Source organism: Mesoplodon mirus, assembly GCF_964341445.2.
Source record: "Mesoplodon mirus genome assembly, chromosome: 1".
NCBI classification, from domain to species: Eukaryota; Metazoa; Chordata; class Mammalia; order Artiodactyla; family Ziphiidae; genus Mesoplodon; species Mesoplodon mirus.
Window position 1 is genome coordinate 26,873,329 of NC_138976.1, and position 23,246 is coordinate 26,896,574.

At 42.5% G+C, this 23,246-nt stretch overlaps 1 protein-coding gene across 2 annotated transcripts in view; it reads left to right on the top strand.

Moving 5' to 3' along the window:
* The window catches only part of INVS (inversin), a 146,981-nt gene that overhangs the window by 119,315 nt on the left and 4,420 nt on the right, over positions 1–23,246 (top strand). For both annotated transcript variants that reach the window (XR_014293943.1, XM_082619619.1), the window contains exon 14: positions 9,947–10,664. Coding sequence is in view for 1 of the 2 variants with exons in the window: in XM_082619619.1 (XP_082475745.1) it covers positions 9,947–10,664 (718 nt within the window). In the remaining variant the exon portion in view is untranslated. The remainder of the gene's footprint in view (positions 1–9,946; positions 10,665–23,246) is intronic.

Consider the following 23,246-nt stretch of genomic DNA (forward strand, 5'->3'; position numbering starts at 1 on the left):
TCTGAGGGAGAGAAGGTAGAAGCTACAGGTCCTCTTGAGGCCTGGGCTCCAGAACTGTCACATCACTTATACCAGATTCTGTTGATCAGAGCAATTCGCAAGGCCAGCCCAGCTCAAGAGAGTGGAGACGTAGACATACTGCAAAATCACATTTGAAAGGTGAGTGGATCCTAGGGTAGGAAGACTCTTTGACCTTTAAACAATCTCTCAGAAGGAGCAATATGTCTCTTACTTCTTTATCCCAGCAGGGTGTCTGGCACATAAGAGATATAATAAACATTTGTTGAATGTATACTAGCTAAGTGCTTGAGATTTGGAGATTGTTAAACATGACACAAAAAGTATTCATTGGGTAAACACATTTTCTGTAACAGAGTCCCATTTTTATGGCAAAGCTTTGCTTCTACTTAGTTCACCAAATCAACTTATGCATGCATTTATTCAACAGATATGTTTTTGAGCCCATACTATGTGCCAGCCATACTGAATTATAAATAAGACTAAGGACCATACCATCAGCATTTTCTTACAGCAGTGAGCACAGTATTGGTTACATAGGTAAATATTTCTTGACCTGACTCCTCTCTTAGAAAGCACCTGTTGAAAGTTTGATTGGTTTTGGGTTTACTCTGTACCCCAAGGATTATACTTAATTCCTGCAACTTCAAATAGACAATGGTTTTCCCCCAATCCAGTGCTCTACAGAGCAGAGAGAAGGGGGAGCACAGTTATTTCAGACTACTTACGACTACACAGGGTAATTGTGTACCTTGAGACAGTTATGCTGCAAAGCTAGTCACATCTACTGTGGACCTGGTCACATTCAGGTAGTTACCTCACATCCTGAGAAGTCCATGAAGATTGGTTTTTTCATAACCAATCCTTTTGTCCTTAATTTACTGATACTACTGATAGTTAGACTTCCTGTCCTCACTATTGGTTTAAAGGTGAACTAGTGCATGGTTTTATAATGATTTTCAAGCCATGTAGGGCTCATGAAATGAATTCAGTGGATTGGACTAGGATAATTTTCATGGAACAGACTTCAATAGAACCTATCAAAGTTCATCGCACATTATAAAGGTAGTAAGTTCTGTTGCAGTTATATGTCTATGTACATAGGGGTGTGTGTGTGTGTGTGTGTATACATGCAGATGAGTATACTGGGCCACAATTTAAGATTTATTTCTTGGTATGGGTTATTGTCAAAAATTTTTGAAAATTACCGTTCTAGAACAGTTGAGAGGCAGGAGAGCTCCTCATTCGTTTGAGGGCAGGAAGTGGTGTCCTGAATAAGGGACCTCTGGGAAAAGCCAGATTCAGATATGCAAACAGGCTCAGAGAAGCCCAGCATCCAGACTTTGGGGAGAGTTGGAGGAAGGGAGGCCCGTGAGCCTGATTCAGGTGTAAGGAGAGGCAGCTCCAGTTTCATGGGCAGCCTTTGCCCTTGCTGACCTGCCCAAGAGGCCAGAGTACAAAGGAAAATAGGGAGATACTTCTAAGAATCAAGACTGGACATTGACCAGGGCTTCTCCAGTATAGTGTTCCCAGGAAACCCAACATAATTGGGCAAAGGACACCCCAAGCCACATTATGTTTGGCCACATAAAGAAGGGTCACAGCTGCCTCAGCTGATCAGTGATCGGGCAGTATAGCCTTTGCAGCATGGGCATCCTAGCAGGAAGCCAGAGAGGGGAAACGTTGACCCCTTCTTCTTCTCCATTATCCTATTTCATAAATTAGAGCCTGAGGGTTGTTAGAGAGCATCTAGTTCAGCCTCCTCAAAACAGGTCAGCACCCTGAGGCCCTGAGGGAGGGGCTTGCCTAAGGTCTCTTAACAGGCGATTGCTTTCTTCTTCCTTATTCTTCCCTTTTTGTTGTCTACAGTGTGTATAGAGCATAATGGCTAAGTGTGTAAGCTTTAGACCCTACCACTTACTAGCTATACAATCTTGAGCAGGTTACGTAGCCTCTCCAGGCCTCCTTTTCTTTATTTGTAAAAAAAAAAAAAAAAAAAAGAGTGAGAGATAATAATGCCTGTCTTAGAAAATTTCGACCATTAATGAGATAACCCATGTAAAGATTTAAACACAGTGCCTAAAGTACTCTATAAGTATGAGCTGTTACTATAATTAACCTCATTACTATTTCAAAGGGGGGAAGGAAAGAGGGGAAGGAGACACTATTTAGAAAGACCGCTGTGACTGGGTGGAGGATGGATTTGGAGGGCCACATAGGGCCTATACTAAGGCACAGTAGCAGCAGGGTGATGAGAAGCGGATGGACTTGAGAGGTAGAATTGCAATGACTTGGCAGCAGACTGCTTGTGGGAGGTGGTGGAATAAAGCTGTCTTTGAGTCAGTGTGGTTTTCAGGAGAGTCTAGTGGAGGAGAAACTCACTGTTTTAAAGGCCATCCCTGATGTTTTCTTATTCTCACCATATGGGCTGCCAGGGCTAGTGGGTATGATTGGTGGGAGTATCAGGGGGCCCTTACATTTGGCACATGTGCAGTGGCTAAGGCAGCAAACTCTATTACCATCTAGATACCAGAGACTCCTTGACCTCTTTTCCTTACCCCAGTTATGTATATTCAGCTATTTACTATGTCCTTATTTAGGTGTCCCAAAGGCATCTCAAACTCATCCTGTCCAAGACAGAACTAATATGATTTCATGTAAAACTACTCCTGATATTGGCTAATATCCAATACTTATCCATCTGTATGTCCATCCCAGGAGTAAAAATCTGATCATTATCTTCTTTTCCTTTACCGCCCAAAATCCAGTCTGTCACCGGGTCTTGTCACCTTTACTTCCTAAATAGCTTTCAAATCATTCTTTGTATCTCATCCACCACCACCACATAGTCTGCCTAACATTTGCTTACCTTCATCTCTAACTTGGACTGTTGCAGTAGCTTCCTAACTGGTCCTACTTATCTACTCTGACTCCCCTAATCCATTTTCCTCTCTGTGAGCATATCAGTCCCTTCAGTATGAAATCCCATCATATTCCTCCCCTACCCAAGGCCCTGGAATCAACCACTTCTCCAAGGGACCTGGTTCCTTTTGTTGGAGATGGTATTAGAATCCAAGATCTGAGTGCTAGCTGTGTATACTACTCTTGGACTGTCATTGCTCCTAAGCCCTTTCAGCAGAGAGAACTGAGAAATATTTATATCTATTTGTGCACCTATCAAGTGTACATGTGTATTACACACACACACACTGATTTCACACTGTTACCTCCAATTCCATTCAACACCACAGGGTTATTCTAGCTTTTATCTTTTTATTTGAAATTTTTTTCTCCAATAGTGAAAGACCTGGCTCCCATTATCTATGATATATGTGCTTATTTGTTCAATCCTCATATACACGTAAAGTAGATTCAGAATTGCCAACCCATACCCCTTTGAGAAATAAGTTTACTAACTAGAGCATAGTATTTACATACATTTCTTTTTGTCCTTAGTCTTACAGTACTCAGCCAAAATATGATTTTATAAAGTTACTTGGGTGAGTTCCCTTCTTCTCCACCTTTTTAGTGTGGTTACCTGATCTAATTTTGTAATAGTGTTAGGTTTATTTGTTATTGTTTTTATTCCATTTTGGTTTCTTTCCCACATCCTAGCTGATTCTAATTGCTGTTCTTTTTTTTTTTTTTTTTGGTAGTTGGGTACTTTAAACAGAAAATGACATTTTCTCATAATTATAAAATTACTTAATGTACATTACCAAAAAATTAAAATCAGAGAAAAGAACAAAGAAGAAAAAATTAAAATCCTCCTTAATCTTAAAATAAACAACTATACAAACTCTTCTACTAGAACTTTTTTTTTTTTTTGCGGTACACGGGCCTCTCATTGCTGTGGCCTCTCCTGTTGCAGAGCACAGGCTCCAGATGCGCAGGCTCAGCGGCCATGGCTCACAGACCCAGCCACTCCGCAGCATGTGGGATCCTCCCGGACTGGGGCACGAACTCGTGTCCCCTGCATCGGCAGGCGGACTCTCAACCACTGCGCCACCAGGGAAGCCCTAGAACTTTTTTTTAATTCAGAAAATTGTGGGCATCCTGTTTTGAGATGTTCTTACATAATTTCTTTGTTTTCAACAAAAATGTTAGTAGCTGCTTAGCATTATATCAGATTATGAAAACAGCATGCTTTGTTTAATCATGCCTGTGTTGGACATATAAACTAAACAGCCTTTCATATAAGTTTTTGTATATACCTCTAATTTTTATGGCTCTTTAAACATGCTGCCAGGGACTTCCCTGGTGGCGCTGTTGTTAAGAATCTGCCTGCCAATGCAGGGGACACGGGTTCAAGCCCTGGTCCAGGAAGATCCCCCATGCCGCGGAGCAACTAAGCCCATGCACTGCAACTACTGAGCCTGCGCTCTACAGCCTGCGAGCCACAACTACTGAGCCCATGTGCCACAACTACTGAAGCCTGCGCGCCTAAAGCCCATGCTCCACCGCAATGAGAAACCCGCACACCGTAATGAAGAGTAGCCCCTGGTCACCACGACTAGAGAAAGCCCACGTGCAGCAACAAAGATGCAAAGCAGCCAAATAAATAAATAAATAGAAAATTTAGACAATAAATAAAAGATAGATAGAAAATAAATAAAAGAAAATTTAAAAACAAAAACCCCAAAAAAAACATGCTGCCAGATTTCTTTCCAGGAAGGTTGCAGACGTTTGTTTCACCCTTTCAAAAGCAAAACCCAGAAAACTCTCTCCAAACACTTAGGCAAATAATGGTTTTACTAAACCCTAGTTAGTAAGATGGAATTTTGTCATATTTTTATTGGCTTTGTGTATCTATTTTCTGGATTATTCACTGATGTCCGCTGTCAATTTTTATATTGGTTTTTCATTTTCTTAGTATTTCTAAAAGCTCTTTATATAATAAGGATAGTAACCTTTCTCTGTCATATATAATGAACTTTTTTTGTTTACCTTTTAATTCTGTTTCATTTTTTTCTTCTGAGATTTTTTTCTTTGTGGTTTTATGCCAAGAAAAGGTTTTTCCCACTTTAAGATCTAATAAACACATATACTTTCTAATTTTTACTATCTATATTTCATTATATAGTGAGGTTGGAATTGAACGATTTCTTTTTAGAGAATAAACAGTTGTTCTAGCCATAAACATGGAATAATCCGGAGCTGCAGCGCTGGCAGTAGGCTTGTGAATAATGGCTTCTGAAGGAGTATAGCATCACTCTCTGGGGTCATACCCAGGGCCTGTGAGCACCTCATCTCCTGGGTCCACAAATTCAAAATGCTATCTTTATTGTTTATTTTCATATATGGGAATATTTTTAGCATTCTATTCTTTCTCACTGATCTATCTCTACTAATACCTAAATCACATTATCTTTATTATTACTAGGTATTAGTATCTAATGATATCTAGCCGTCTCTTTATTATTTTTCTTTTTTCTCTTCTTTTTAATAGAGTTTACTTTTTAGAGCAGTTTTAAGTTCACAGTAAAACTGAGCAGAAAGTACAGAGAGTTCCCACATACTCCTCCTCCCACACATGTACATACTCCCCAACATCAACACCCTATACCAGCGTAGCACGTTTGCTACAATTGATGACCTACACTGACACATCATTATCACCCAAGTCCAATTTACATCAGGATTCACATCTGGTGTTGTACATTCTGTGAGTTTTCACAAATGTATAATGACTTGTATCCTGCATTGTGTCATACAGAATAGTTTCACTGCCCGTATTAGGGGTCTCCAGAGAAACAGAACCAGTCAGATAGATAGATAGATAGATAGACAGACAGACAGACAGACATAAGGGGAGATTTGGTATAGAAATTTGCTCACTTGATTATGGAGGCTGAGAAGACCCACAGTCTGCCATCTGTAAGCTGGAGACCCAGGAAAGTTGGTGGTGTGATTCAGTGAGTCCAAAGGCTTAAGAACAGGAGAGCAGATGCTATGAGTCTGAGTCCAAAGGTTTGGAAATTGAGGGGCTAAGGGTATAAATCCTGGTCCAAGTCTAAACGCCTGATAAACAGGAACACCTGTGTCCAAGGGCAGGCGAAAATGGATGTCCCAGCTCAAGCAAAGAGCACAAAATCACCCTTCCTCCACGGTTTTGTTCTATTTAGGCCCTGAACAGACTGGACAGTGCCCACCTGCCTTAGTGAGGGTGATCTTCTTTACTCAGACTGCCAACTCAAATGCTAATCTCTTCCAGAGACACCCTCACAGACACACCCAGAAATAATGTTTTATCAGCTATATGGGCATCCCTTATACTAGTCAAGTTGACACATAAAGTTAACCATCACACTGCCCTAAAAATCCGCTGTGCTCTGCCTATGCATCACTCTCCTCCCCAAACCCCTGGTAACCACTGAGCCATTTAGGATCTCCATAGTTTTGCCTTTTTCCAGAAGGTGATATAGTTGGAATTATATAGTATATGGCCTTTTCAGAGTGGCCTCCTTCACTTAATAATATGTATTAGTAATATTCATGCAAGTAAAGTAATATTTCACTTAATAATATTCTGCATGGCTTGGTAGCTTATTTCTTTTTGGTACACATTTCACTTTTAGCTCATTTTCTTTTAGTTTATTTCTTTTTATTGCTGAATAATATTCCATTGTCTGGGGACTTCCCTGGTGGTCCAGTGGTTAAGACTCCATGCTTCCACTGCAGGGGGCTGGGGTTCAATCCTTGGTAGGGGAACTAAGATCCCACATGCCATACAATGCAGCCAAAAAAAAATAAAATTCCATTGTCTGGATGTACCACAATTTATTTATCTGTTCACCTACTGAAGGACATCTTGGTTGCTCCAAGTTTGGACAATTATGAATAAAGCTAGTATAAACATCCATATGCAGGATGTTGGGTGGACATAAGGTTTTAATTCATTTGGGGAAATACCAAAGAGCAAGATTGCTGGATTGTATGGTAAGAACATGCTCAGTTTCATAAGACACTGCCAAACAGTCTTCCAAAGTGGCTGCACCATTTTGCATTCCACCAGCAATGAATGAGAGTTCCTGTTGCTTGTCACCCACATCAGCATTTGGTGTTGTCAGTGTTTTTGATTTTCACCATTCTAGTAGATGTGTAGTGGTATCTTCTTGTTTTAATTAATTAATTAATAATTTAATTATTTTGTTTTGTTTTGGTGTGTGTGGAACATTATAATGGTTATTATAAGAGTCAGAGCTATACAGAAAGGTTTACTCAGAGAAGTGTTGCTCCCTCCTCATCCTACTACTCAGTTTCCATTTCCCTCTTCTTTCTATCCCTTTCCCACTCCATCCCTATAGGGATCCAATCTCTTCAGTTGCTAGATTATCCTTTCTATATTTCTTTTGTACAAATGAGCAGATACAAATATATTCTTTCTTTTTTTTAAAACCATACCAGTTTTTTTTGTTTGTTTGATTTTTTTTTTTTTTTTTTTTTTGGTTGAGTCAGGTCTTAGTTGCAGCCGGCGGGCTCCTTAGTTGTGGCATGTGGGCTTCTTAGTTGTGGCATGCATGTGGGATATAGTTCCTGGACCAGGGATGGAACCCAGGCCCCCTGCATTGGGAGTGCAGAGCCTTAACCACTGCACCACCAGGGAAGTCCCAGGTACAAGTATATTTTCTTATATCCTCTTGTTTCTTACATGAAGAGTAGTATAGTTTATATACTCTTTTGCACTTAAGAATAGTTATTTTAAAGTCTGTTTCTGAAAACACATTATCTGGATAAGCAGATAATGTGTGTCTGTTTTATTGTCTATTCTCTCTCCCTCCCTCCCTCTCTCGATTTTGTCTCATCTCCCTGTATATTTTTCACTAAGGACTGGATCACTGAATATAAAAAAATTAGAGAAATAACTAGAAGCCTCGCATGATATTAATTCCTCCAGGGAGGATTTACATTGGCTTCTCTCAGGCATTCAGGAGCAAGAACAATCCAAGGTCACCTTAATCCAGTTTCCAAAACTGAGATGATACAGAGCTGGGCTTCAGTCCCTGCAAGGTCAATCCACGGCCAGTGGACCTTTTTTCCTAAGACATAGCCTTCCAGAGTCCCAGTCCAAAACAACGCTTCTTGGCAGGATCTGGACTCCAAGTTTTGTCCTCCAAACCTCAAGGAGCCTCATTTCCCTAGGGATATGTGGCCCCAAATGCCTTGCTCATCTCCTGGTTGCCTGATTCTCTTGGATCTTGGCCCCATATTTTTTTTCTGCCTTGTTAGCTCTTTGATGCCTTCAAACAGGTAGTTTGTAATATTTTGTTTAACTTTTCTATTGTCCTTTTTGGTGAGTATGCTTCAATTCTGCCATTATGGAAGCAGAAGTTCCTTCACTGTTTTTCACATTGAGACTAAAATTTTTATTTTATATGTTGTATTTAGTTATTGAAAAAAATATATATATATATATATTCTTTTCTCAAATTCTAAATTTCTTTTATGTGTTTAATGAGTGCGTATGTGTGAGTGTGCATACACACTGTTCTATTAGCTAAAATTCTTGTTGATCTAATCTTCCTATTTTCTCTATTAACTATTCCTCATGGTAGATTGTTTCCTTGTGTATTTTGTAATTTGGGATTGTGAAGTTATTTTCAGGAGGTCCCCTCTGTGCAGGCTGAGTTGAGGTCATGCCATCCTAAAGCAATATTGTGTTTGCTTCTAAGAGGCACCCTGCGATACCACCATCCTGAGACTAGTTTTTATATTAATTTTTCCTATAGGCTGAGAATAAATGAATACCAAACCCATGTGAGGCACAGCACTTTGGTTTCAAATTCTCATGCATGACTCTTTACCCAATCCCGAACCCAAGCTGAGACAAATTTCCTTGTCATCTTCCAGTGCTGGGAAGATACTTTATCTGGACCATCATTTCCCAAGGGTCTACCACCTCAAGAGTCCTGGCTTCATGCAGGGTCCTGTTTCCAGTTAACTTTCTGCCTGCAAGGCTCATTTTCTGTTCTTATCTGGAAGTTAAAACAGCCAGTTATTTAATAAGACCAGCCGTTGCCCCACTTCACCGCTACCACTTGCCCGACAGTCGCTGGATCAGCTCACAAGCTTATCACTCGGGTTCTCAGTTTTCCCTTTGTTTTTGGCCCCCAGGAATTTCCTTTATTTTCTTGAAGGCACTATGGTGCTTTTAAAGTAATGTTTATTATAAATATTTTAGTCAGCATTTCTAGGTATTTTTTTATAATATATTTTTTTAAATTTTATTTTATTTTTGGCTGCATTGGGTCTTCCTTGCTGCGTGCGGGCTTTCTCTAGTTGCAGCAAGCAGGGGCTACTCTTACTTGCAGTGCTTGGGCTTCTCATTGCAGTGGCTTCTCTCGTTGCAGAGCATGGGCTCTAGGCGTGAAGACTCAGTAGTTGTGGCGCACGGGCTCTAGAGCACAGGCTCAGTAGTTGTGGCACATGGGCTTAGTTGCTCTGTGGCATGTGGGATCTTCCTGGACCAGGGATCGAACCTGTGTCTCCTGCATTGGCAGGTGGATTCTAAACTGCTGCGCCACCACCAGGGAATAGGTCTTTTTTTTTTTTTTTTTTTGGCTGAACCGGGTCTTAGTGGCAGCATGCGGGATCTTTTAGTTGCAGCATGTGGGATCTAGTTCCCTGACCACGGATCGAACTCGGGCCCCCTGCATTGGGAACGCAGGGTCTTAACCACTGGACCACCAGGGAAATCCCATTTCTAGGTATTTGTAGGGGAAGGCTTTCAGGTTATCTAACCTACTGTTGCTAGAAATAGAAGTTAAACAATTTTTTCCTAATCGTAATCAGCACTGTCATGGTGATACAAGAGGACAAGTCTGAATTTTTTTTTTTTTTTTTTTTTTTGTGAACAGTGAGCAGAACTGCCCTACTATGCAAGTTTTGGACAATAAAGATTCTTCCCCTTCTTCCTTGTCTCCCCAAGAAACATCCAGAGAACATTCTAAAGGCCGATCTGCCTGTGTCCACTTCAGCCCCAGTGAAGGCAGTGATGGAAACAGGCGTCCAGGAGCCTCCTCTGTTGAGAAGTCCAGAGGTGAGACAGTTGGCGAGCAGCAGTGTGACAAGGGGAAAGGCTCCTTGAAGCAGCCCTCCTGTGTCAGGGCGTCTGGGCCTGCTGAGGAAGGAGAGGACCCCAGTTGGGCAGCTGCAAGCCTTCCACAGCAGGACGCCCACTGGAAGCCCAGCCGGCGGCAGGATGCAGCACCCAAGGCCAAATGTGCCTCCCAGAAAAGGCGCAGCCAGGAGCTCAGAGGAGGGAGGCGCTCCCCGGCTGGGTCCAGCCGGCCTGGCAGTGCCAAGGGGGAGGCCATCCATGCTGGGCAGAGTCCTCTCCACCACCGGACACCAAGAAACACAGTGACGCAGGACAAGCTCGCAGGAGGGACCTGCTCAGATTTGCCATCGAGCACAGAGGTGTTGAGGTCAGGAGTCAGGAAGCTGGGTACATCCGCCCTGTTGGAGGACACTCAGCTATCTAAGGAGACTGATCCAGCACCTGGTCCCCTCTCTGGGCAGAGTGTGAATATTGACCTTCTCCCCGTAGAGCTGCGGCTGCAGATAATCCAGAGAGAAAGAAGCAGGAAAGAGCTGTTTCGCAAAAAGAACAAGGCAGCAGCGGTCATCCAGCGGGCCTGGAGAAGGTAGGAAGATGGGATGCCACAGCATCTTTTTGGCTCTGTGGCTGTCCTAATCCCCCTGATGTGATACCCCCTATGCTCTGTGATACTTTCTAGTGAATTCAATATGCTGGCATGACAAGGCCAATTTAATTGAGCCTACTCATGAGTCACACACGTGTAGATCTTAGTAATTTATATTGGGTAAGCTATTTGGAAGGTGTTTTTACCCAGAAAGATAGGAAAGTACCCAGGATAGCCTGGTGTAAATGAAAAACCATGAAGCCTAAGTTTCAGGGGAAGCTCTAAGAGGTTATCTGACCTTGAGCAAATCACTCAGCCTCCCTGACCCTCAGTTTCCTCCTCTGTAAAATGGGATTTAACAATTGCTGCACCCGTCCTGTTCATGTGACAGGTTGCTAGAATGAGATAACGTGTGCTTTGTAAATTCTAAAGCACTACACATTTAAGATATTTTATTTTCCTTCTTTACTACACAGGAATTAGATACAGTGGATTAAGTGACTGAAATTTATCACAAAAACCTGAGCCTCAACCAAGCTCAGATGTGGGGTAGGAGCTGGGAGTGGTGGAGGAGGCTTACCGAAACACTGAGGTGAACACCACCAGGGGATAATTCTGGGACGACTGGAAGAGTGCTTTGCTGCAAGTTTTCACATATCTCACAATCTCCTTCACACTGCAGGCCCCACGAGGGCCTCCATCCAGATTAGGCCTTTCAGTGATGACCACGCCCAGGGGAGGGCCGGACCTTCGGCCCCAGGTGGGGGTCATGTGGTCTCCATCTCCGGAGAGAGGGAGTTTTACGGGGGAACAAAGCAAGCAGATCACTGCGAGTGCAGGTGTGCCCCTGTCAGGAGATAAAAGGGCCGAAGAAACCCTGCTGTTGGCAGAGGGAGAGCTGAGCGGCTTGTGAGGTCCAGGGAGAGGCCTCAGGGACTGACATGCCAAAGTCTCCTAACCCAGAGCTGGGCGACCTGCACGGCCTTCGCTATAGTGCGTCCTCACATCTGTTCAGGCTCGTGGCTGTTTACAAAGTCGTCTCATGCCTGACCCCTTTGTTCTCCCAACCATTGCCAGGAAGCCGTCACCATAGGGATTAGCGTCCCTGTTTTTCAGACAAGCAGTGGTCTCAGGAAAAAAGACCTGTCCTGATGGTCAGACCCAGCACTCGAAGTTCTTTCTGACTTGAGTCCAGGGGCCTTTCCCTTACATTCTCGGTAAAGGTAGTGTCTGCCGTGGTCAAAATAATGGAGGCGGAGGCCGACCTCGCGCTCTGCACCTCAGGACAGGCTGGAGGACAGGCTGCCTGGATGGTCTCTCATGCATCAAGGTAATGTTGTTATGGGGGACGTTGTTGTTAGCACTGTTACTCATACTGGTAGTTGCGTTCATCAGGCACTTGGGCCGGACACTGTTCTAAGCAGTTTTACGTGTATTAACTCATTTAAATCCTCAGTCACCCTGTGAGGGATACTGGGATTACTGTTCTTCTCCCCATTCCACGAGTGAGGAAACTGAAGCACAGATAGGTTCATCACCCTCAGGCTACAGAGCCAGTGCGTGCCAGTGCTGGCCTGCAGCTGAGACCGTCGGCCTCTGAAGCCACGGATGGGAAGGGTCCCTGCTCCCCCTCCTTGGGGCGTTCTGCCAGGACGTGCACTGGCTACCATCCCAGAGGAACTTCTTGTGAAGCATTTCAGCTGACACCTGGGGTCCAAACAAGCCCACGAGGTTTGCCACGTCAGGCCCCACAGCTGCTCCCCAGCTGCAACACCTCCCCATCACACTGTCCTTTGACTCCTTTGAAGAGTCAGCAGCTGACAGGTCCTGTCATTAAGTGTCCATAACAGCAAATGAGCCTTCAGTCATTCCCCCCAAGAACAGTGGACTCATATCTGGGGAGGCAATTACGCAGGCCCCCTCTGGCTGCACCACTGTGCAATTCCGAGTCCCGGGACGTCGACTCCCAAAGGGCTTCTGGGAAGCTGCACACCGTGGCAAGTCCTGTGTCTGGTGACAGTAAAAATCCTTTTATTGATTCCGCTATGGCCATATGTCTTCCATTTGAAGCACAGGAGCCCTAAGTGCTGTCCGGGGACAGTGTGTGGTGTCCGACAGACCTCAGGGGCACCAAGGGCTGGGGTAGGGAACGGGGCTTGGCACACGACCTCCCATAAATGCAGGCCGCCGTCATAGGAGACGTGCCCGGGGGCAGCAGGGAGGCAGGCTGACTGGAAAACGCACAGGATGCGGTGAGCAGATTGAACCTGGGGCCCAGAGAAAATGAAGCTTTGTCTAAGCGTCTGAGTTTTATTACCAGTCAAGACTTGACTATTTTAAAGGTTGAAACTGGATACTGGACAAGCTAGGCTGGGCTGGAAAGTTGCTGTGGTGAAGAGGAGTTGCTGTGTAAGGCAATTCCCATCGGGTCCTCTCCAGCATGTTCTGAGGTGAATAAACAAGGTTAGGCTAGACCATAACAAGCACCCTGCACCCCGGGCTGAAAGGGATGATTGGGTGTGCTCAGATTCTCAGCAAACCAGGTGTGCATGTTCTCCCTGAGAAGGGGAGAACAGAGGCTGTGACTGACCACTAGGACCATGAGACACAGCCTCGGTCTCCATACCAGAGTCGATGAGGTGGCAGCTGTGCCCCCCAAAAGCCGGAGCTGTTAGAGCTTCAGCCAACACCCAGGCTTCCCGACAAGTCCTCTGCCCACAGAGCGGGGGTGTGGAAGAACTGACTGCAGAGCAGTATTGTCCTGTTAACTCTCGCTTCTCTCTACACTTGGCTTTTTGGAAATGTGGTACATGTTCTAGTAAAGGGGTGCCATGGTTTGTCACGCTCCAGGAAAGGAAAGGAAGAATTATGTAGTTCGACTGAAATCAGCCTTTAGAGCAGGAGGGAGGGGCTGCCCCAAGCACTGCAAGGAGCTTCGAGCATTTGGGAAGGTTATGTCCCGGTTGGTGTATCATAAGATCAGGCACAGGGCCTGCTGCTCTCTGCACCCTGTGGGCTCACCAGTAGTCAATCAGCCATGGATCATGAACACTGGTGCAGCTTTCCTTAGGAGGCTCTGAAACATCTGTGCTCAATAAGAGGTTTGGGAGTGCACATGGGATAAACACCATCAGAAAAGCACTAGAGGTAAATATAGCCATCATCCTGGTGCCCCTCCCCTCTCTCCCGCCCCAGGCTCTGCCCTCCAACACATTGATCTTAGTAAAATTCAGCTCTTACATTTGCCACTATTCTTTTTTTTTTTACAACTTTATTGGAGTGTAATTGCTTCACAATGGTGTGTTAGTTTCTGCTTTATAACAAAGTGAATCAGTTATACATATACATCTGTTCCCATATCCCTTCCCTCTTGCATCTCCCTCCCTCCCACCCTATCCCACCCCTCCAGGCGGTCACAAAGCACCGAGCTGATCTCCCTGTGCTATGCCGCTGCTTCCCACTATCTATCTACCTTACGTTTGGTAGTGTATATATGTCCATGCCTCTCTCTCGCTTTGTCACAGCTTACCCTTCCCCCTCCCCATATCCTCAAGTCCATTCTCAAGTAGGTCTGTGTCTATTCCTGTTTTACCCCTAGGTTCTTCATGACATTTTTTTTCTTAAATTCCATATATATGTGTTAGCATATGGTATTTGTCTTTCTCTTTCTGACTTACTTCACTCTTTATGACAGACTCTAGGTCTATCCACCTCATTACAAATAGCTCAGTTTCGTTTCTTTTTATGGCTGAGTAATATTCCATTGTATATATGTGCCACATCTTCTTTATCCATTCATCCGATGATGGACACTTAGGTTGTTTACATCTCCGGGCTATTGTAAATAGAGCTGCAATGAACATTTTGGTACATGACTCTTTTTGAATTATGGTTTTCTCAGGGTATATGCCCAGTAGTGGGATTGCTGGGTCATATGGTAGTTCTATTTGTAGTTTTTTAAGGAACCTCCATACCGTTCTCCATAGTGGCTGTACCAATTCACATTCCCACCAGCAGTGCATGCCACTACTCTTAAAAACCCCTGATCATCCCCACCAAGTCCTTAGCAGTATTTGGCTGTTGGACCAGACAGCACTGATTTTGAATGTTGGCCTCTCCTAGCTCTAGCTGTTTGCCTTTTCCCCCTGATTTTTACTGTGATATAATTGACATATGGCACTGTATAAATTTAAGGTGTACAGCATAATGATTTGATTTACATATATTGTTAAATGATTACCACAATAAGTTTAGTTAACATCCGTCATCTCACACAGATAAAAAGAAAAAGGTTTTCTTCCTTGTGATGAGAACTCTTAAGATTTACTCTTTAACAGCTTTCATATATACCATAAAGCAGTGTTAGGTACAGTCATCATGTTGTACATTACATCCCCAGTACTTATTTGTCTTACAACTGGAAATTTGCACCTTTTGATCACTTTCATCCAATTACCCTCCTCTAATAACCACAAATCTGATTTCTTTTTCTATGAGTTTGTTTTTTTGTTTTTGTTTTTGAAGATTTCACATGTAAGTGAAATAATACAGTAGTTTTCTTTCTCTGACTTATTTCACTTAGCATAATGCCCTCAAGGTCCATCCATGTTGTTGCAAATGGCAGGATTTCCTTCTTATTTTAGGCTGAATAGTATTCTACTGTGTGTATATATAATATATATAATAATCTAATGTGTGTGTGTGTGTATATATATATATTCCACAACTTCTTTATTCATCCATCAGTGGACACTTAGGTTGTTTCCATGTTCTGGCTATTGTAAATACTACTACTGTGAACATAGGGGTGCAGATGTCTCTTCATTTCCTTCAGATATATACCCTGTAGTGGGATTGCTGGATCATATGGTAGTTCTATTTTTACTTTTTTGAGGAACCTCCATAGTGGCTGCACTAATTTACATTCTCACTAACAGTGCAGGAGGGTCCCGTTTTCTCCACATTCTCACCAGCACTTTTCTCTTGTCTTTTTGATGACAACTGTTCTAACGGATGTGAGGCGATATCTCATTGTGGTTTTTTTGTTTTTGTTTTTGCGGTACACGGGCCTCTCACTGTTGTGGTCTCTCCCGCTGGGGAGCACAGGCTCAGGACGCACAGGCTCGGCGGCCATGGCTCACGGGCCCAGCCGCTCCGCGGCATTCGGGATTCTCCGGGACCAGGGCACGAACCAGCGTCCCCTGCATCGGCAGGTGGACTCTCAACCACTGCGCCATCAGGGAAGCCCTGTGGGTTTTTTTTATAGATTTATTTTTATTTTTGGCTGCGTTGGGTCTTCATTGCTACGCGTGGGCTTTCTCTAGTTGCAGTGAGCAGGGGCTACTCTTTGTTGTGGTACGCGGGCTTCTCAGTGCTGTGGCTTCTCTTGTGGAGCCCGGGCTCTAGGCACACGGGCTTTAGAAGCTGTGGCGTGTGGGCTCAGCAGTTGTGGCACACGGGCTTAGGTGCTCCACAGCATGTGGGATCTTCCTGGACCAGGGATCAAACCTGTGTCCCCTGCATTGGCAAGCAGATTCTTAACCACTGCGCCACCAGGGAAGTCCCTCTCACTGTGATTTTGATTTTCATTTCCTTGACGATAAGTGATGTTGAACACCTTTTTATGTACCTGTTGGCCATCTGTATATCTTGGGGAAATTTCTATTCAGGCTCCTTGCACATTGGATTATTATTATTTGCTTTCTAGTTGTATGACTTCTTTATATTCTTTGGATATTAACCTCTTATCATATACATGGTTTGCAAATATTTTCTTTTCCATTTGTAGGTTGCCTTTTTTATTCTGTTGATCATTTCTTTTGCTGTGCAGAAGTTTTTTAGTTTGATGTAGTCCCACTTATTTTTTATTTTGTTGCTTATGCTTTAACTGTTGTATCTAGGAAATCACTGCAAAGACCCACATTAAGGAACTTTTTCCTATGTTTTCTTCGAGGAGTTTTGTAGTTTCTGGTCTTTTATTTAAGTCTTTGATCCACTTTGAGTTAATTTCTGTGAGAGGTGTAATATAGGGTTCTAGTTTCATTCTTTCACGTGTGAATATTTAATTTTCCCAGTACCATTTACTGAAGAGACTGTCTTTTCTCCATTGAGTATTCTTGGCTCCCTTGTCAAATATTAGTTGACTATTTATATGTGGGTTTATTTCTGGGCTCTAAATTCTGTTCTGTTGGTCTATGTGTCTATTTTTATTCCATTTATACTGTTTTGATTACTATAGTTTTATAGTGTAGCTTGAAATCAGGAAGTGTGATGCTTTATCCTTCTTTCTCAGGATTGCTTTGGCTATTCAAGGTCTTTTGTGTTTCTATATAAATTTTGGTATTGTTTGTTCTACTTGTTTTTTTTTCCATATTTATTATTTATTTATTTGGCTGTGCCGGGTCTTGGTTGCGGCATGCAGGATCTTTAGTTGCGGCATGCAGTATCTTTTAGTTGCGGAATGCAAACTCTTAGTTGCGGCATGTAGGATCTAGTTCCCTGAACAGGGATCAAACCCGGGCCCCCCTGCATTAGGAGCGTGGAGTCTTAAGCACTGGAACACCAGGGAAGTCCCTCTAATTCTGTTTGGTTTTTTTTTTTTAAAGCCATTGGAATCTTGATAGGGATTGAATCTATAAATGGCTTTGGGTAGCATAGATATTTTAACAATATTAATTCTTCCAATCCGTGAACACGGAATACCCTTCCATTTATTTGTATTTTCTTCAGTATCTTTCATCAATGTCTTGTAGTTTTCAGGGTAGAGATTTTTTCACCTCCCTGGTTAAACTTACTCCTAAGTATTTTATTGTTTTTGATGCTACTGTAAATGGAATTCTTTTATTTATTTATTTTTCACATCACTCTCAATGTATAGAAGCACTACTGATTTTGTATATTAATTTTGTATCCTGAACCTGTACTGAAGTTGTTGATTAAATCTAACAGTTTTGTGAAGTTTTTAGCATTTTCTATATATAAAATCATGTCATCTGCAAATGAAGACAATTTTAATTCTTCATTTCCCATTCTGATTCCTTTTTTTTCTTTCTTGATTGCTCTGGCTAGGACTTGTAGTATTTTGTTGAAAAGGAGTGGTGAGTGTAGGCATCCTTGCCTTATTCCTGATCTTAGAGGAAACACTTTCAACCTTACCCCATTGAGTATGATGTTAGCTGTGGGCTTGTCATATATGACTTTTATTATGTTGAGGTATGTTCCTTCTATACTGAATTTGTTAAGGGTTTTTATCATGAACAGATGTTGGATTTTGTCAAATGCTTTTTCTGTGTCTTTTGAGATCATATGATTTCTTTCATTCTATTAATATGATATATCACATCGATTTATGTGCATATGTTGAGCCATCCTTGCATTCCAGGAATAAATCCTGCTTGACCATGGGGAATGATCCTTTCAATGTGCTGCTGAATTTGGTTTGCTAGTATTTTATTGAGAAATTTTGCATCTGTATTCATCAGGGATATTGGCCTATACTTTTCTTGTAGTGGAATTTTTTTCTAGCTTTTGTGTCAGGGTAATGTGGGCTCATGAAGTGAGTTTGGGAGTGTTCCCTCCTTTTCAAATGTTTTGAAGAATTTGAAGGATTGGAATTCTTCTTTAAATGTTTAGTAAAATTCATCAGTGAAGCCATCTGGTCCTGGACTTTTCTTCATTAGGAGATTTTTTATTACAAATTCAATCTTCTTACTCTTTATAATAGTCTGTCAGATTTTTTATTTCTTCCTGATTCAGTCATGGTAGGTTGGTTGTTTCTAAGAATTTCTCCATTTCTTTTAGGTTGTCTAGTTTGTTGGTATATAGTTGTTTACAGTAGCCTCTTATGATCCTTTGTATTTCTGTGGTATCAGTTGCAGTGTTTCCTTTTCCATTTATGATTTTGTTGCTTTGAATCCTTTTTTTCCCTTCTTGCTTTGTATAGCTAATTGTCAATTTGGTTTACCTTTTCAAAGAACCAACTTAGGGCTTCCCTGGTGGTGCAGTGGTTGAGAGTCCACCTACCGATGCAGGGGACACAGGTTCGTGCCCCGGTCTGGGAGGATCCCACATGCCGCAGAGCGGCTGGGCCCGTGAGCCATGGCCGCTGAGCCTGCGCGTCCAGAGCCTGTGCTCCGCAACGGGAGAGGCCACACAGTGAGAGGCCTGCATACTGCAAAAAAAAAAAAAAAAAAAAAAAAAAAAGAACCAACTTAGTCTTTTAAATCCTTTCTATTGTTTTCCTGTTCTCTATGTCATTTATTTCTGCTCTAATCTTTATTATTTCCTTCCTTCTAACTCTGGGCTCAGTTTGTTCTTGTTCTAGTTCCTTAAGGCATACCGTTAGATTGTTTATTTGAGATCTTTGTTATTTCTTAATGTAGGCATTTATTGCCATGAACTTCCCTCTTAAAATTACATTTGCTGCATCTCATAAGTTTTAGTATGTAGAGTTTCCATTTGCAATTTGTCTCAAGTTACCTTTTAAGTTTCCCTTTCAGTTTCTTCTTTGATCCATTGGTTGTTCAGGAGAGTGTTTAATTTCCATGTATTTATGAGTCTTCCAATATCCCTCCTATTATTGATTTCTTATTTCATACCATTACAGTCAGAGAAGATATTTGGTATGATTTCAATCTTCTTGAATTTGCTAAGACTTATTTTGTGGCCTAACACATGATTTATCCTAGAAAATGTTCCATGTGCACTTGAAGAATGTTTTTTCTGATTGTTGGATAACTATTCTCTATATGTCTGTTATGTCCATTTGGTCTATAGTGTTCAAATCCACTGTTTCCTCTTTGACTCTTTAAGTGATTTATCCACTGCTGAGTGTAGGGTATTAAAGTCCCTAGCTATTACTGTATTGCTGTTTATTTCTTCTGTTAGCTTTGGTAGTTTTGCTTTGTATATTTAGGTGCTCTGATGTTGGGTGCATAAATATCTACAATTGTTATATCTTCCGGATGGATTGACCCCTTTATCATTATGTAATGACCTTCTTTGTTTCTTTAGAACATTTTTAAAGTCTGTTTTGTCTGATATAATTATAGTTACCCCTGCTTTCTTTTTTTGTTTTTGGGTATGTTTTTTGGTTACAATTTGCTTGAAATATCCTCATTTCTTCACTGTGTGTGTGGGTGTTTAAAGCTAAAATGAGTCTCTTGAAGATAATGTATCATTGGATCTTGTTTTTTGTTTTTTTTTTAATCCATTCAGCCATTCTGTATTGATTGGAGGAATTAATCTATTTATATTTAAAGTAATTATTGGTAGGTAAGGACTTACTATTGCAATTTGTTAATTGTTTTCTGGATGTTCTGTTGATCCATTGTTCCTCATTTCTTATCCTGCTATCTTTCCTGTGTGTTTTTTTTTTTTTTTTTTTTTTCCGTACGCGGGCCTCTCACTGTTGTGGCCTCTCCCGTTGCGGAGCACAGGCTCCGGATGCGCAGGCTCAGCGGCCATGGCTCACGGGCCCAGCCGCTCCGCGGCATATGGGATCCTCCCAGACCGGGGCACGAACCCGTATCCCCTGCATCGGCAGGCGGACTCTCAACCACTGCGCCACCAGGGAGGCCCTCCTGTGTGTTTTGATGCCTTTTGGCATCAGTCTGCTTTGACTTCTTTATCATGTTCTTTGGTGTAATTAGTACAGGTTTTTTCCCTTGTGGTTACCATGAAGCTTACATAAAGTATCTTAAAATATGATAAAATATCTTAAAATAACACCCTATTTTAAACTGTTAACTTATCTTCAATAGCACTGCTAAATATTACACTTCTCCCTCTTCACATTTTAGGTTATTTATGTTACAGTTTACATAAATATTTTTTTTTAATTTAATTTTTTTTAATTTTTTTTCTCTTTTTACTCCATTTTCTTTTTTTTTTATTAGTTTCTGCTTTATAACAAAGTGAATCAGTTATACATATACATCTGTTCCCACATCCCTTCCCTCATGCATCTCCCTCCCTCCCACCCTCCCCATCGCACCCCTCCAGGTGGTCACAAAGCACCGAGCTGATCTCCCTGTGCTCTGCCATAAATATTTCTTATGTTGCACATCCAGTAAAGCTTACTGTAGTTATGGTTATGTTTACTACTTTTTTTAACTTTTAAACTAGAGTTGTATGTTAATTATGCACCATCATTACCATATTACAGAATCTAACTTTGACTATATGTTTATCATTACCTGTGAGTTTTACACTGCCTTAAGATGATTAATGTCCTTTTACTTTACTCCCTTTAGCATTTTTTGCAAGGCAGGTGTGGTGGTGATGAACCCCCTCAGCTCTTATTTGGGAAAGTATTTATCTCTCCTTAATTTCTGAAAGATAACTTTGTCGGGTATAGTATTCTTGGTTAATAGTCTTTTTCTTTCAATGTTTTTTTTTATTTGGTTTTTTTTTTTTTTGTGGTACGCGGGCCTCTCACTGTTGTGGCCTCTCCCGTTGTGGAGCACAGGCTCCAGACGCGCAGGCTCAGTGGCCATGGCTCACGGGCCCAGCCGCTCTGCGGCATGTGGGATCTTCCCAGACGGGGGCACGAACCCACATCCCCTGCATCAGCAGGCGGACTCTCAACCACTGCACCACCAGGGAAGCCCTCTTTCAATGTTTTGATCCTGTCATCCCATTCTTTCCTGAAAAGTTCCTGACAAGAAATCTGTTTATAGTCTTATGGGAGTTTACTTACATGTAACTTCTCTTTTTTCTTACTGTTTGCCTTTGACTTTTAATAATTATAATGTGTCTCAGTGTAGCCCTACTCTGGTTCAACCTATTTGACATCCTTTGAGCCTCATGGGTCTGGATGTCTATTTCTCTTCTCAGGTTTGGGAAGTTTGCAGCCATTATTGCTTTAAATATACTTTCTGTCCCTTTCTCTTCTCCTCCTGGAATTCCCATAATGCAGATACTGTTTCTTTTGTGTCCCATACGTCTCCCATAGGCTTTTTTCACTTCTTTTTTTCTTTTTCCCTTCTCTGACTGGGTAATTTCAAATGTCCTGTCTTCTAGGTCACTGATTTTTCTTCTGCATGGTTAAGTGTGCCTTTGAAGCTATTGATTTCTTCAATTCAGTCATAGTATTTTTCAGCTCTAGGATTTGGCTTTTTTTGATAGTTTCTATTTCTTAGAACTTCTTCTCATTTTATTCATGCATTGTTTGCCTAATTTTGTTTAGTGAACTATAAGATCACACAGACAACTAAACTTAAGAGAATTCTGAATTCTTTGTCTGACAGTTCACAGATCTCCATTTCTGTAAGGTCAGTTTTCAGAGCTTTTTAAAGTTTCCTTTTGTGTCATGTTTACCTGTTTTTTCTCATTTTTTTGTATCCTTGATTCCTTATGTTGGCATCTGTGCATTTGAATAAGCAGGCTCCTCTTCCAGGTTTGCTTTGGCAGACAGCATACTGAACTCTTCAACAGTCAGCTCAGTTTGGGTTTCTGGATGTGTCTGCTGGTGATGTATTTGGGCAGGTGGGGCTTGCTGTCTCTCTGGGGGCAGGGCCACCGCCCAAGCTCTGAGGTTGTGAGCAGGGGGTGGGCGGAGGAGGGTGCTGCCACTGCTGACTGCGAACAGTTGGACAGGACTGTTGGTTTGGTTCCCTGCTCAAGTGAGACTACAGGATGGGCTCCGCAGTTGTCCAGGCTCTCTGATCAGGCTTACTTAGACAGCCGGGACTGGGTGCTACACTCAGCAGTGGGTAGGGGTATGATTTAGTTTCCTTGCTCTGGTGGGACAGTAGGACAGGCCCAGGGCCTGCATAGCTCATTGTTCAGGGACCCAAATTGGGTAAAAGACTGTGCACTGAATTTCCTGGCCAGACACAGCCACTAGCTCTATTCTGAGGTGGGGTGGGGGAGCCACGGGCTGTGCTCTCTTCAAGTGCTACGGTAAGAAAGGTTGATGGACGGGCTACAAAGCTTCTTGTGTGTTCTGGTGAGCTTTCCTGGTTGGACAGGCTGAAGGCTGTATTCAGCAATGGCTGGGGCTATGAATTACTTTCCCCGCCCAGGCAGAGTGGGGGAAACCGGTTCCAAAGGTGGCGAGCCTCTTTGTTTGTGGTCTTGATTCAAACTGGCCTGCTCCCCAAGTTCCCTGGCTGAACAATGCTATTGGCTTTGTTCTGTGGATGATCGGCTCTGCCTACTGTACACCCTTTTTGAGCACTGCTGGGCTACGCAGCTTCCAGGTGGTCTGGCCAGCCTTCCTGATCAGGGTAGGGGCCAGGAGCTACACTCAGCCATGGGCTGGGCTATGACTCAACTCCCCTGACACAGCTTCCACAATGTAGCCCAGCCTCCCATCCTCCTTCCCTTACCAAATATATAATGCTTCACACACATCTCACTTTAACATTCCTGCACAAATGCATCTACCTCTGCTCGTGCCAGTTCTGCTACTTAAAATGCCCTTCCCTGCCTAGCAAGCTCCTACTCATCCCTTAAAACCCAGCACAAGTATCAGCCATCTAGCTTTTGCTCTCACATAGTACTTCTCATTCTGCATTTGTTTACACATTGGCCTGTCCCACTTTGAGGGCAAGGACCCATCTGACTGATTCCTAGTTC